Below are 13,187 nucleotides of genomic sequence, written 5' to 3'. Positions count from 1 at the left end.
TGTAAAGAAAGGGCCTGTCACTGGTGGCCTCCGGGATGAGAGCAGCAGGGTGTCTCTCACATAGGGCCCCTGAGCTGTCTGATATCCCCTCTGGGATGTGATGGGAGCGTCTCCCTGGCAGCACAGGCACGCGGGCTGTCAGTCAGCAGTACCTGAGCACGCGCCGCCAGGTTGATAGAATTGTTGATTGGCGCCGTGGGAGTTTACTCACCAAACGAAGGCGGTACTTAGCGCGCCCGCGCCAATCCGCTACAGGCGGGGCAGGAAGCGCAGCGAGGCCCCGCCCACAGGCGGTAGAAGTCTACCAGGACAGAGGCGGTCCCGGACACTGACGGATGCCGCCTGAGGACACCAGTGCTGACTTTTGTGGGACTCCTGGACACCCTGCACCACTGACTGACACCACAGTGCGGAACTTTGTGGGACTCGAGCACTGCTGCTACTGCTCCCCTCCGCCGGGCTCTCCCGTGGAAGGCATTCCTCGGTGCAATGCAGTACCAACACCACCCTGCTGCCCCCGGCTGCCCCCCGGGGCTAGGAGCTCCGCTCTACGCGCCCACCCCGCTGCCCCCCGCACACCCCACACCCTTCTACATTGAGGACATTCTGGGCAGGGGCTCTTCGGTGCCACAGGGGCTGCACTCTGCAAACTCTCCCTTCAGCAACCACCTGGTGCCCTCCTACCGGACCCCAATCTACGAGCCCACCCCCATTCACCCGGCGTTCGGCCCTCACCCGGCGGCGATCTACGGCGGTGGCGGCTTCTCCGGGCATCTCTACTCCTTCCCGCGGCCGCTCAGCGACTACACGCAGGCTCTGCTCCGTCACGACCCACTGGGTGAGTACCAGCGCTCTAGCTGCTGCGCACAGGCCTGGGACAGAGTCAGGAACCTGCGAGGAGCCTGACTCTGCCCAGCCCTAGAAGCCTCTCGAAAATACTTGTTTGTCATAGTTTGTTTTTCAGTTGGTCTGCATTAGGCCCCACTAAGATGTAGGTCCAGGAAGAACCCAATATGCACCTGTCACAATGTAACTGGGGCTTTAAATTGGAAGTTTTGCTGCACCAGAACTATGACAGTCACCGTACTATCACAGCAAACTATCCAAAAGGCAGAGATATTTAAAGGGGACAGATGTGGTTTAATTGTACCTTTTTTGACCGCGGGCTGAGATGTTGAGCTTCAATCAAATAAAGTTGAGAACGAGGAGTGGTACTTTGTAGTAAATTGAGAAGCTTTATTCCAATATAACGAAGACACCACTGGAGGGCATCCTTCCTACTGGAAGTCCAAACGGGTAATGTACAATACATTACACAGGCCCAAAATTGTATGAACTATGTCAAATCACTTAACCTGCATACATACAATTCCCTTCGTTGCCAAAAAAAAAAAGAATTGAGTGGGCCTATAAACGTTGCTGGGAATGACTTCAAATGTCTGTTGGCAAGTCAGACTTTAAGATTTCAAAATTATATTCACCCTGTTCTACAAGAAAAACAGAGCACGTGGCCCCCCTGTGTGTTCAGAGTCTTAACGCAAAATGGTGACCACTCTACAGAATGCGATGGGGCCCCTAAACCTCCCATATGTCACCACTATTAGCTAAATGCCCCTTCGCCCTCGACATGGGCCTGCGTTGCGCCCCTTGGTGTGTTTCACATTTGATTTGCGGACCACACACATTGTTCTTTTCTTTATTATCTCAAGTGTGTGAGTAGAGGCGGAGCGAGTACCCAGGTTCCTTGCTGTTTTAAGAAACATTGAACACTAGACTCCCGTGTACCAGATTTTGCCTGTACAGCGTGGACAGTTGTGAGACTGGCGCTAAGAACCTACTTGTCTTTCTGCTTTCTGGCAGGGTTGTAGTGTGTGTTTACGCACATTCGATACTAGAAAGCAATCAATAAACAGTGGCACTGCACTTTATGACTACTGCCGCGGACTCACATCATACCTACGGTGCGTTTCCTGTTAGCATATTGAACTGCAACAAGTGCTGGATAAAGGCCTCAATTTGCAATGAAGTAAATATGGCGAAGCCTCCTGCCACCCCCCTCTCCCATCAAAGTCATGGCGGTGTATGTGATATACACACAACAACACTTGAGTTCGAGTTGGTGACATGCATGCAGGGTGCAGAGCGTAGCGCTTCTTGATGTAGCAAAACTGTCTTATGTAAGGTGCTATGTATTCAGTGTGGGCAGCAGAGACAGCCCCACAATCTGTCCCTGTGGTGGAAGATTTACAGCCCGGGCACACACGGCTGACAAAGTTGGCACTGCTCGTGCATTCGATTATTCACAGGTTGCATATAGTGCACACTTCGAAGCGAATCGTTTGTAGACGCTATGTTGTGAAGAGAAGTGAAAACTCCCCAGACTTACCGAATTGTAGCGAGCAGTGAGAGCTAATAAAGCGGCCTCTTAGTTACAAGTAAGAATGACAAATCTTAAACTGTCCCTCTGTTAGTGGAAGTGAATCAGTCTGTCTCTAACTTGCACGTAGTAGTGAGAGGGCCTAATCCGTGCGTCTCCCTCCATATCTGACAAAACGTATACAACTCAGGAATATGACATCGCTCTCTCCGTTTTAAGTCATAGTGAGGTAGACCAAGATATGGGGATCTGAATTGTAAGTAATACCGAGAGGGTGCATACATTGCCTCTGAGTGTAAGTAATGTTGTTTAGGTATTAGTGCGAGAATACATCTAAATCCGGTTTATAAGTAGTGGCGATATTATATCTCTGCATCTGAGTTTGCACGTGGCAGTTAGCGCTAGATACCCTCGTTTTGTGCAATAGTGGAAATAAATCTAACACGGAAATGTGAGAATTAGAGATAACAAAGTCGTAGATTAGGTGCGAGTAACAGTGAAAATGTATTAGCCAATGAGTTGTGAGAGTCAGGGATAATTAAGTTGTTAGCAGTAGTGAAAATAATTGTCTCTTATTTGTAAGGGGGGTTGAGTTATAAAGTATCTTCAAGGTGTAGTAGTGAAAATAGATCTGTCTCTGCGTGCTGTGAGAGTGTGAGATAATACAAATGTAACAGGTTTATGAGTTCTTGTGAAAACAGTTCTGTTCCTGAGTTGTGAGAGTTAGAGACAATCTCTCTGGGTGGTGCAAGCGACAGAGAGAGGTTCCTTGGTGCCCTCAGTGGAGCAATGTTGAAGCCTCTCTAGGTGCCGTGCAGATCTGAGTTTGAGTGATAGCGCATGGAATGCGGTGTCCTCCAACCCTGAGTCAGGTCATAGTGCGCTGTCTCTAGCTGTTCTCCAGCCCTGAGGCAAATAACAGCACGGGCAGCATAGCAGTAGATGCATGGTTTCTATGCTCCCTCCAGCCCTCGGTATAGTACAGTACAAGGTGCCCTTAGTGTAATAGTGCACGGCCTCCCTGTGCCCTGGAGCCCGCAGTACAATGATGCATGGTTTCTAAGTGCACTCCGCCCCCCAGGGTGGTAATAATGCACGGCCTCTCGGTGCCCTCGAACCCTCAGTATAGTAATAGTGCACGGCCTCTCGGTGCCCTCAGTGTAATAATAGTGCACGGTCTGTCGGTGCCCTTTAACCCTCAGTATAGTAATAGTGCACGGTCTCTCGGTGCTCGGTACCCTGGAGCCCTCAGTATAGTAATAGTGCACGGTGCCTAAGTGCCCTCCAGCCCTCAGTACAGTAATAATGGGTTCTAGGCACACTCCGCCGTCCCTTCGGATACTAATAGTGCACGGTGCCTGGGTGCCCTCCAGCCCTCACTATAGAAATTGTGCATGGTCTCTTGGTGCCTTCCAGCCCTCAGTACAGTAATAGAGCATGGTTTCTAGGCGCCCTCCAGACCTCAGTACAGTAATAGAGTATGGTTTCTATGCGCCCTCCTGCCCTCGGTGTAGTAATAGTGCACGGTTTCTATGCGCCCTCCAGCCCTCGGTCTAGTAATAGTCGGTTTCTAGGGTCCCTCCAGCGCTCAGTATACTCACAGCCCACGGCCTGCCCCTGGTCCTCTGCGAGCCTCACATGCCCCCTCGCCTCCGGAGGGGCCTCAGTGACAGGGCCCGGCCTCTTTCCGCTCGGGCCGGAAGCCTTGCGCTCTCGATAGGAGTAAATCTGCTCTCAGAAGCTGTTAAGTGTTTTCCTGCCGGCCTCTTCCCCGGGAGTCGTGCACACTGCTGATTATTTTATCGACATCCTCAATACAGACAAATTCAGGAAACACTCGGCTTCTGATAGCCGGGATCCGTTTTTCTGATATTGTTCATTTCCTCTGTGTTGGATGGGAGTTTATTGCAGCTAAAATAACCAGCCGCTTCCTATTTTTTTGTGGGGCTGTGTGTTTTCGCAGCAGCCCGGCTGGGCACTGACGCAAACGAAATCCTGAAAAACAATGCAGTCTTTCAAGCTGTTCAGACAGAAAACACACGAAAACACGGTGACTCAAATGCACTAGCAGTGCTTGAGCAGAGGCGATCATTAATATTATGATTGGGCGTTAATGGCCGCTGCTTGTCAGTCTCTAACCAGTTTAATTAAGTTACAATAACAATATTAGCTGCTAGACGAGCACCTCAGCGCAGCATACCCTGCAGCATTAAACCAGGCAGAAGCCAACATTTATGGCACTGTATCCGACAGTCCATGGGTACCTCGGCGCCTGGCAGGATTTGTATCTGAAGTGCTACAATAAAGCAGACACTACCACCATGGATCAGATACAGTCACACCGCAAACCACTCCTCACCGGAATCATCCGCATTTACGTCCACGTTAGTAACTGTGGCTACAGACTCAAGTTCTGAGGCACACTCATTCAATAATAACTTTAAAAAAGCACTCCCTACCTCACACGCTAAGTAAGGGCTTTATCTAATGCATGTTACAAGTAGACCGCCAATGCAGACCTCGGAATCATGGAGGGTTCAGTCAGCCATGCCGTGGTTCGAACTTTAAGGTCGCATTACTCGTCAGCGGTGAGCGTTCAACTCTGAAAGCCACTCACCCGCGCTTGGCCGGAGCTGCGGGTGTGCAGAGTGGCTGACAGGCACTGCAGGGATGCCGGGGCACTGAGTTCCTGGTATTAGTGTACAACGGCAGGAGGAAGCAAGTCTGTGTCTGCCAGATAGCCCTCAGGAAACACATTGGCGGAAATGTTGCCAGAGCCCCTGGGGTGTACCATGGATGGGGGCTACAGGCGGGGGTTAGTAGGCGCTGGAGTGGCCGAAGCTGATGTGCCATAGATGGGGGCTACAGGCTGGGGTCAGTAGGCGCTGGGGTGGCCGAGGCCGATGTGCCATGGATGGGGGCTCCAGGCGGGGGGGTCAGTGGCCCATGGGGTGGCCGAGGCCGATGTGCCATGGATGGGGGCTACAGGCGGGGGGGGTCAGTGGCCCATGGGGTGGCCGAGGCCGATGTGCCCTGGATGGGGGCTACAGGCGGGGGTTAGTGGCCCCTGAGGTGGCCGAGGTCGGTGTGCCATGGATGGAGGGCTGTAAGGTTGGGGTAAGCTCAGCAGACCTCGGAGAGGGACGCTCTGCAGCCCTGGCGCAGTGGAGGGAGGTTATACTTCAGGGACTCCACTCCTCATGTGCAGGGTTGTAACTGCCCAGACTCCGCAGCGCCAGTGCACGTGCACTCTGACCTCAGGCTCTCACAGGGTCCCTGTGCCCGCTGCTAACTGTACCCGTGTTTTCATCTCCCACTCCCGCCGCCTGGCCCCGTTGATCAATGTACCATGATTTATGACGCAGTTTCTGGGGGGTTTGAATGCACACAGCTAACGTGTAGTGTTTCCCTCGCAGGTAAGCCCCTCCTGTGGAGCCCCTTCATCCAGAGGCCGCTGCATAAGAGGAAAGGGGGGCAGGTGAGGTTCTCCAACGACCAGACCATCGAGCTGGAGAAGAAGTTCGAGACGCAGAAGTACCTGTCCCCTCCCGAGAGGAAGCGCCTGGCCAAGGTGCTCCAGCTCAGTGAGAGACAGGTGAGGCAAAGAGCTACTTCATGCACATCCATCCGGCTATCCATCCATCCATCCATCCTTTCGCCCATCCACCCTTCCATTCATCCACCCTTCCATCCATCCATCCATCCATCCTTTCGCCCATCCACTGATCCATCCTGCCATCCATCGCACCATTTATTCATCCATCCACCCTTCCATCCATCGATCCAGTTTACGAGTGAACCCACCAATGAATCCATCCATCCACCTTTCATTCGAGCTCCACCCATCCTTATATCCAGTTTGAGTGAACGCACAGATAGACGAATCCATCCATCCATCCTTCACCCCCCCACCCACGCACCCATCCATCTTAATAGTGAACCCAAAGAAGAAGCCGCGCGCCTTCACTGAGGGGCCCGTGTCGCAGTCTACATTGTTAACCCGGTCCCTTTCTCTCTGTGCAGGTGAAGACCTGGTTCCAGAACCGCAGGGCCAAGTGGAGGCGGCTGAAGCAGGTAGGGGGCGCGCGAGTGAGTGAGGGAGGTGTGTGTGTGTGTGTGTGCACAAGTCATTTGAAGGCTGTTTAACCTCTCCACCTCGATGGTAAAGATACACAGAGCGCGGCGGGCCCCGGTGGGCGCTCAGGCGGCACTGATGCTAAAAGCTGCGTCCACACTGCGCCGATTACACGCACACTGATTGTTCAGCAAACCACATGTCCCCATCCACTCACCGTCCTGATAAGGGCATTGTCGGCGCATTACCAGGCCCGGCTTCGGTGGAATATTATTGATTCCTTTAATTGGCCAATTAGGGCGACGGGGCAGGGCCGCTGCTGATGCTGCCAGGTAAACAGGCCGGGCAGTAATCTCGTTTCTGCCTGCGAGACAATCGACGGTATCTCCCCAGAAGCGCCGGGGCTAATTGCACTTGATGGCATTGCTCTTCTGACACGATTTCCAGCCGGGGGGTGGGTGTTATTTAATAGCAACCCCCAGTGACTTAACGGTTTGTAGAGGTGGTGACACTGTGGCAGAAAGCGAGGAAAAACTATTAATTAGAAACGGTGACAACATGAGGCGCCTGTAATCCATTCAAAAATCAATGGGCGCTTTGTATATTCGATTGCGCTGATTGATATCTATCTATCTATCTATCTATCTATCTATCTATCTATCTATCTATCTATCTATCTATCTATCTATCTATCTATCTATCTATCTATCTATCTATCTATCTATCCACATACCAATATATATACATATATATACACACACACACACACATACACACACACACACACACACACACCCCCCCCCCCCCACCCCCATTGCAGTACAGTTCTTTTGGTGGGTGTAATGTGAATAAATGCACACGGCTCACTCCAGTGAAGATACTGAACGGGGGCACACTGGCTACTCCGCGAACGGGGGGGGGGGGGGGGGGGGCTGGACCCACATCTCTACTGTGGACGCAAAACCTATGGCAGGTGCACCATCAGACTTGACTACACTGCTCTGTAGGGCACGGCGAATCATTGAAGCGGCATGTGTACGGCCCCTGCAGTTTCCCCATACCAAAGGGCACCCTAATAATTCAGCTGTGTCGAGATGGGCACCAAGTTTTAAAGTATACCTCAGTGTAAATTATTATGAGACATCGAACTCCTTCTTGCGCGTGACATCTATTGATATTGTAGCGCTTCATTCGCGGGTCTGGTGTACTCGGGGCGCTGTACCACAGCACTCTGTCGAAAAGGCCTTGTAATTGATAAGCAAATAGTGTCCCTCGCGGCCCATGTGCTCAGACTAACGTTATTTACAGATGCTCTCGATTGGTTTTACTGTTCTTGTCATGTTTATGTTTATGAAGTAATGTTATCTGTTGGTTATTAAACATGGCCATTCTTCAACCCACATTCTTGGTCGGGCAAGTTTGATTGTGGGAGTGCTGGGGTTGGGGCTGGGGACTAATTGGGGGGTCTGGGCTCTAGGAGAAGCGCGAGCCTGGGTGAGCGCGCCATTAGGGCACGGCCCCCCAGGCCCCAAGCCACCCCCCCCCCATGTTTCTATGTTCTGGGGCTTGGCCAGCAGCCCGGTAGGCTGCTGGCCTAGCGAAGTCCTTCCGGGTCAGGCCGGGACGTATTTCCGGTCACAGGCCTGGCCCGGAAGGGGGGGAGTCAGGGTAAGGGCTATTTAGCCCGGGTCTTACCTGGCTCGCCCTCTCTTCACCTGCAGCCGACCCCTGGACGAGGACAGTGGCAAGCTCCCACCCACCCGTCCCTTGGTTTTAGAGGCTTGGGGTAGGTTATGGCAAAATTAGACCACAAAACATTGATTTCTGGGGTAACAGGAGGCATACTTACATACTCCCGAGGCCAGCACTGAGGGGAGAGACGGTAAGCTCCTCGCAGAGAGAATGGGGACACCGGCTGGGGAAGCAAGGGCGCCAGGTCACGAACGCCTTCCTCACAGCCTGGTGGTAGAGGGGTGGGCCCCGGAAAGGACGGACAAGGATCAAGGGCTAGGGGCTCACCACTCAAGGACGCAGGTGGGTTGCGCCTTGCGTGGTTCTCAGTAAGAGGGGTCAAGCCTGAGGGCCCCTTGGTGCTGGGGGAAGTAGATAAATTCATAACCGGTGGTTATGATCAAAGGTTACCCCTGTAAATATGTAAAAATGTAACGTTGATTTGATGAAGTGATTTAAAGAATATTTGTCATGTTTATGTTTATGAAGTAATGTTATCTGTTGGTTATTAAACATGGCCATTCTTCAACCCACATTCTTGGTCGGGCAAGTTTGATTGTGGGAGTGCTGGGGTTGGGGCTGGGGACTAATTGGGGGGTCCGGGCTCTACATGAGGCGCCTGTAATCCATTGGTTTTACTGTTCTTGTCATTAAATCAGCTTTTTTTTCTGTTACCTTTAGGAAACCCCCCAGGGAAGTAAAAAAGACGAGTCTGACATTGCGGACAGTCCCTGCGAGCAGAGGCAGGAGCGGTGCCTGCCCCCCGACATGAAAACGAAAGACCTCGCCCTGGGCGGTGTCCGCCGCTCGCCCTCCCCGGGCTCCCCAGAGGAGCTAGACTCGGACATTTCCGATGATTCGGACCAGGAGCTGGACATTGAGGGTGACAAGGGCTACTACAAGGCGGCCCACTAGCCATGGGGACTGGACAGACCCCTCTCAGCCTGCACTTTAGCTGGACCCTCGTGGGAAGTTGTCACCAGGGACCAACGCAGCCTGGACAATTGCTTTTTCTTGTACATTCAAATGCCTATATTTTGTACAGAGGATTTTTGTATTTATCGTAAAAACGATGGCAGTAGTATTTTTGTACAAAGACTGATTTTCTAGTTTGACTATATCAACTCGTGATTTGTTTGTAGGGCTCGTTTTGGCTTCAGTGAGCCACCGTACAGGACATTTGTCAAGACATTGCCAGGAACAGTAACCGAAGCCAGGCCTGTATGTACCTCCTATGCCCACCTGCAAACAGGACTCCATACACCAGGATGCGGTGGGCACTCCTTGTGCCTTGATCACTTTTCAATGCCTGACGTGACAACATTATTCTATGTTCTGGAATTAGTAGACTCTTTTTACACACCATGGAATCTGCAGCCCCAGCTTGGAAGTGCTTTTGTTTTCCCCAGAGTCAAACTCGGTCTGTGCCTTGCTGGCTGGTGGTGAATGCTGCACGGTACCGTGAACACGTGTGCGCCTTTCTCCCCGGCTGGAAAACCCTAAGGAAAGGACTGTGCCAACAGTGGTTTCTCAGTGTAGACCCGCTTCGACGGTGCCACAGAGTGGGCATAAAATCATTATGCTTTGGAAGTGTAGTGGTTTAATTTCTCCTGAATGTATGTATTGTGTACATATTTTTTATCATTCCAAACAATGATATTTAATGCCAGTGTTCAGTTACTGGAATAAATCCGAAATCTGTCGAACGTGTGGTTTCCTGCATATCCCAATGTCAGAAACGTTATCTTGCAGCCCTGGTTCAGCTATCATTAATGAAATGTTTGCAGTGGCACCTAGAGGCCCACTGGACCCAACTATGGTTCACTACTCAAAAGGGGAGCGAGAAGGCCTACGTTCTTTGCCTCCATTAGGGCCTACCACACCTGTGCCACATCAGCGCTTTATTTTCATATCACATCGTTACACAGGGTTTGGTGAGCACCCCCCAGATCTCCTCTCTTAACAACAAAACACACCAGAGAGTTCCTATTATTCACTGTTTACAATAATTTAACACTCCTTTAAAAGTGCTGCTTATTTTTGTCAGAAATGAGTACCCTCTGGTTTTCTGGAGAAACGCCATCGATGTCACAGCCGATGCCGTCGTTGTTGTCATTTGTAATGTAACTTCAGCCATGACAACATGTTTGAAGCCATAAGCAGTTCATTGGGGGCGAGTTATGGTTTACTCTGCTAACCATCACTTGCCAATTTCAGTGTTTCGTTTAGGTTTTGTTTCCCAAGTGTAATGGCATTTAAACTGTTCTTGTATTTCAGTGAATTCTAATTCTTTTTTTATTACATATTCCATCCAACTTCCATCTTTTTTGGCCATGCGTAGCGGGGGATAGTCACACGGTCTGGCCTGCATCCAGGCCCTGCTCTCAGCCTCCCATGTTGTCTACCACACTATGGAAGATGCCAGGCCTTGTGCAGCACGAGTGACAGCCGGGCCTGGTCTTGGGCAGATCATTGGGACAGACCCAGTGCCAAACCCATCCTGCCATCAACCACGCCTGTGCCCAGCTTGTGGGTTGGTCGCTAGGTCCAGCCAGGGCCAGTCCCTGAGCCCACCTTATACTGTGCAAGTATTTCAGCCACATGCTGTGTGTAGTCTGCAGCAGGCCGTGCATCTGCACCATTTTCACCCAAACATGCCGCACATGGCCGCTGTCCAGGGTCAGGAACCAGAGGCCATGTGCATTGGGCTCTAACCTCAGGGCCTGGCCACAGTACGTCTCAGCACTTTGCCATGCGTTTTTGCAAGATTTGCAAATCTGCAACCATAAGAAGTCATACAAAATGTTTTTTTTTAAAAACTATATGCAGCTCCACCTGTAGGCCTAGATCAGTGAATACTGTGAGAAAAACATGCACTTTTTATTTTTAAGGTTCTGCCTCTCTGTGACCCCCTACCTACATCCTCCCTGGGATTAGGGGATTTCACTGTCCACTCCTATACCCTGTCAGTTTTTTTTTTAGAAAACAGGGTTTGGTGACTGGCATCCAATTTTAACCACTGCAACAGAAAAATGCAGTTGCTGCTAGCCAATCAGACTGTGTAGTTCTTCAGCTCCTCTAAGGATTTACCGAACCCACAATGGATAAATCGAAAAATTCTCTGTAGTTCATAAAATATGTTTCTTTTATTATACTCCGAAGACCCAAGAATCTGGATCTGCAACTACACCAAAGATAATCAAGATACCCACCCTTATAAGCTAACCCAACACCTTTTCTAACACGGATATCTTAAAAAACTACAGAATGTATTTACAAGAAGCCACTAAAGTCCCTATTTTGAGCAAAGTTCAATGTCTTGCCAAGTTTGGTGTAATTCCATCAGAAAGACTTTGTTGTGGTGAGTAAAAATTCCTGTGGAAGCTTAAATAAGAAACAAACATTTTGTTACCCCTGCTAAAATTGTTCCTCCCTGGATAGGATCTGTACAAAATCCAACATGCCAAAGCGTAGCCAGCTGAACCAAGTGAGTGCCAAATGTCTTCGAGAATCGTCAAAACGTGCCAAGGAGGACTGGACTAGACAATCAAAACAGCCTTGGCAAAAACGTTTTAACCTGCCCCACACTGCAAGAGGTCAATGGGGCAATCATGTGGACCATCCACTCAAGGGCTCCAATGGACTCATGCCCCCACCCCATCTACAACCTGGGAACATCACCAATCAGCACCACCCTGACCCACATCATCAACACCTCCATCACATCCGCCAGTTTCTCAGATGGAAGGAACCTTGCAGAAATCAACGCCCTCCTCAAGAAGCCCACAGCAGAGCCCGATCAACTGAGCAACATCTGACCCATCTCCCAGCTCCTCTATCCAGCCAAAGGGATTGAGAAGGTGACCAACAAGCAACTCAGTACCCACCTCGAACTTCACCATCTTCAAGACAACACACAATCAGGATTCAGAAGGAACCACTTCACTGAAACAACACTCATCACAGCCACCGACGACATTTGACACATCCTGGACTGAGGAGAAACAGCAGCCCTCATCCTGCTCGACCTCTCAGCGGCCTTTAACACTGTCTTCCACAACACCCTCATCCAAAGACTCCCTGAGATTGGCATACAAGGATCTTCTCTCAAATGGATCTGTTCCTTCCTCACAGGAAAAACCCAAATGGTCAGGCTGCCACCCTACACATCAGAGACCAAGAAACTCATATGCGGTGTCCCAAAGGGATTGTCCCTCAGTCCCATTCTTTTCAACATGTACATGACACCGCATGCCAACATCATCCGATCACAAGACATCACTGTCATCTCCTATACCAATGACATCCAACACGTCTTCTCCCTGACAGACCAGAAAAGCACCACCAGAACCAACTTCACCATCTGTATGACCATGGTGGCAGACTGGATGCCAATCATCTACCTGGAGCTCAACTATGCCAAGAAGGAAGTACTTGTCTTCGGCAACAAGACCTCCCCATGGGACTCCACCTGGTGGCTTCGGAGCTAGGACCCACAACCACAGACCACGCAAGAAATCTAGGGATCGTCCTATTATTATTGAATTCTTGTATAACGCATAACAACCCCTGGGGGTTTTCCAGTTCATTGGAGGACCGGTAGCACAGCTTAGATAGGAGAGCTAAAACTAGATGACAAGCTTAACATGACAGCTCAAGTCAACGCAGTGTGCACCTCCTGCTTCCACATCCTATGCATGCCGCGGAAGATCTTCAAATGGTTGCCTCAGAACACTAGACAGACCATCATGCAGGCATTCATCACCAGCGGGCTGGACTACGGCCACAATCTCTATGCCATCCAGAACGCAACCGCAAGAGTCATACTCGACCTCCATTGCCGCATCAACGTCGCTCTGCCCCTCAGGAAGATTCACTGGCTCTCCTTTCACAAATGCAACCAATTCAAACTTCTCACACACACTTAAAACAGCCCTACACAACACAGGACCAGAATACCTGAACAGCCGCATACACTTTCACCAACCCACCATACACCTACAC

General features: G+C 50.6%; 1 protein-coding gene across 1 annotated transcript; it reads left to right on the top strand.

Annotated features, from left to right (window-relative positions):
- The first annotated feature begins 307 nt into the window (after positions 1-307).
- Positions 308-9,889, top strand: HHEX (hematopoietically expressed homeobox). The gene is made up of 4 exons (XM_085606141.1): positions 308-838; positions 5,794-5,972; positions 6,401-6,451; positions 8,865-9,889. Exons 1-4 carry the CDS (start codon positions 490-492, stop codon positions 9,096-9,098), a joined length of 813 nt encoding a protein of 270 aa, XP_085462267.1. The 5' UTR covers positions 308-489; the 3' UTR covers positions 9,099-9,889.
- The last annotated feature ends 3,298 nt before the right edge of the window (positions 9,890-13,187 follow it).

This window comes from Triturus cristatus, chromosome 1_2, assembly GCF_964204655.1.
Source record: "Triturus cristatus chromosome 1_2, aTriCri1.1, whole genome shotgun sequence".
NCBI classification, from domain to species: domain Eukaryota; kingdom Metazoa; phylum Chordata; class Amphibia; order Caudata; family Salamandridae; genus Triturus; species Triturus cristatus.
The sequence above is the reverse complement of the archived record's forward strand: the minus strand, read 5'-3'. Positions and strand labels throughout refer to the sequence as shown.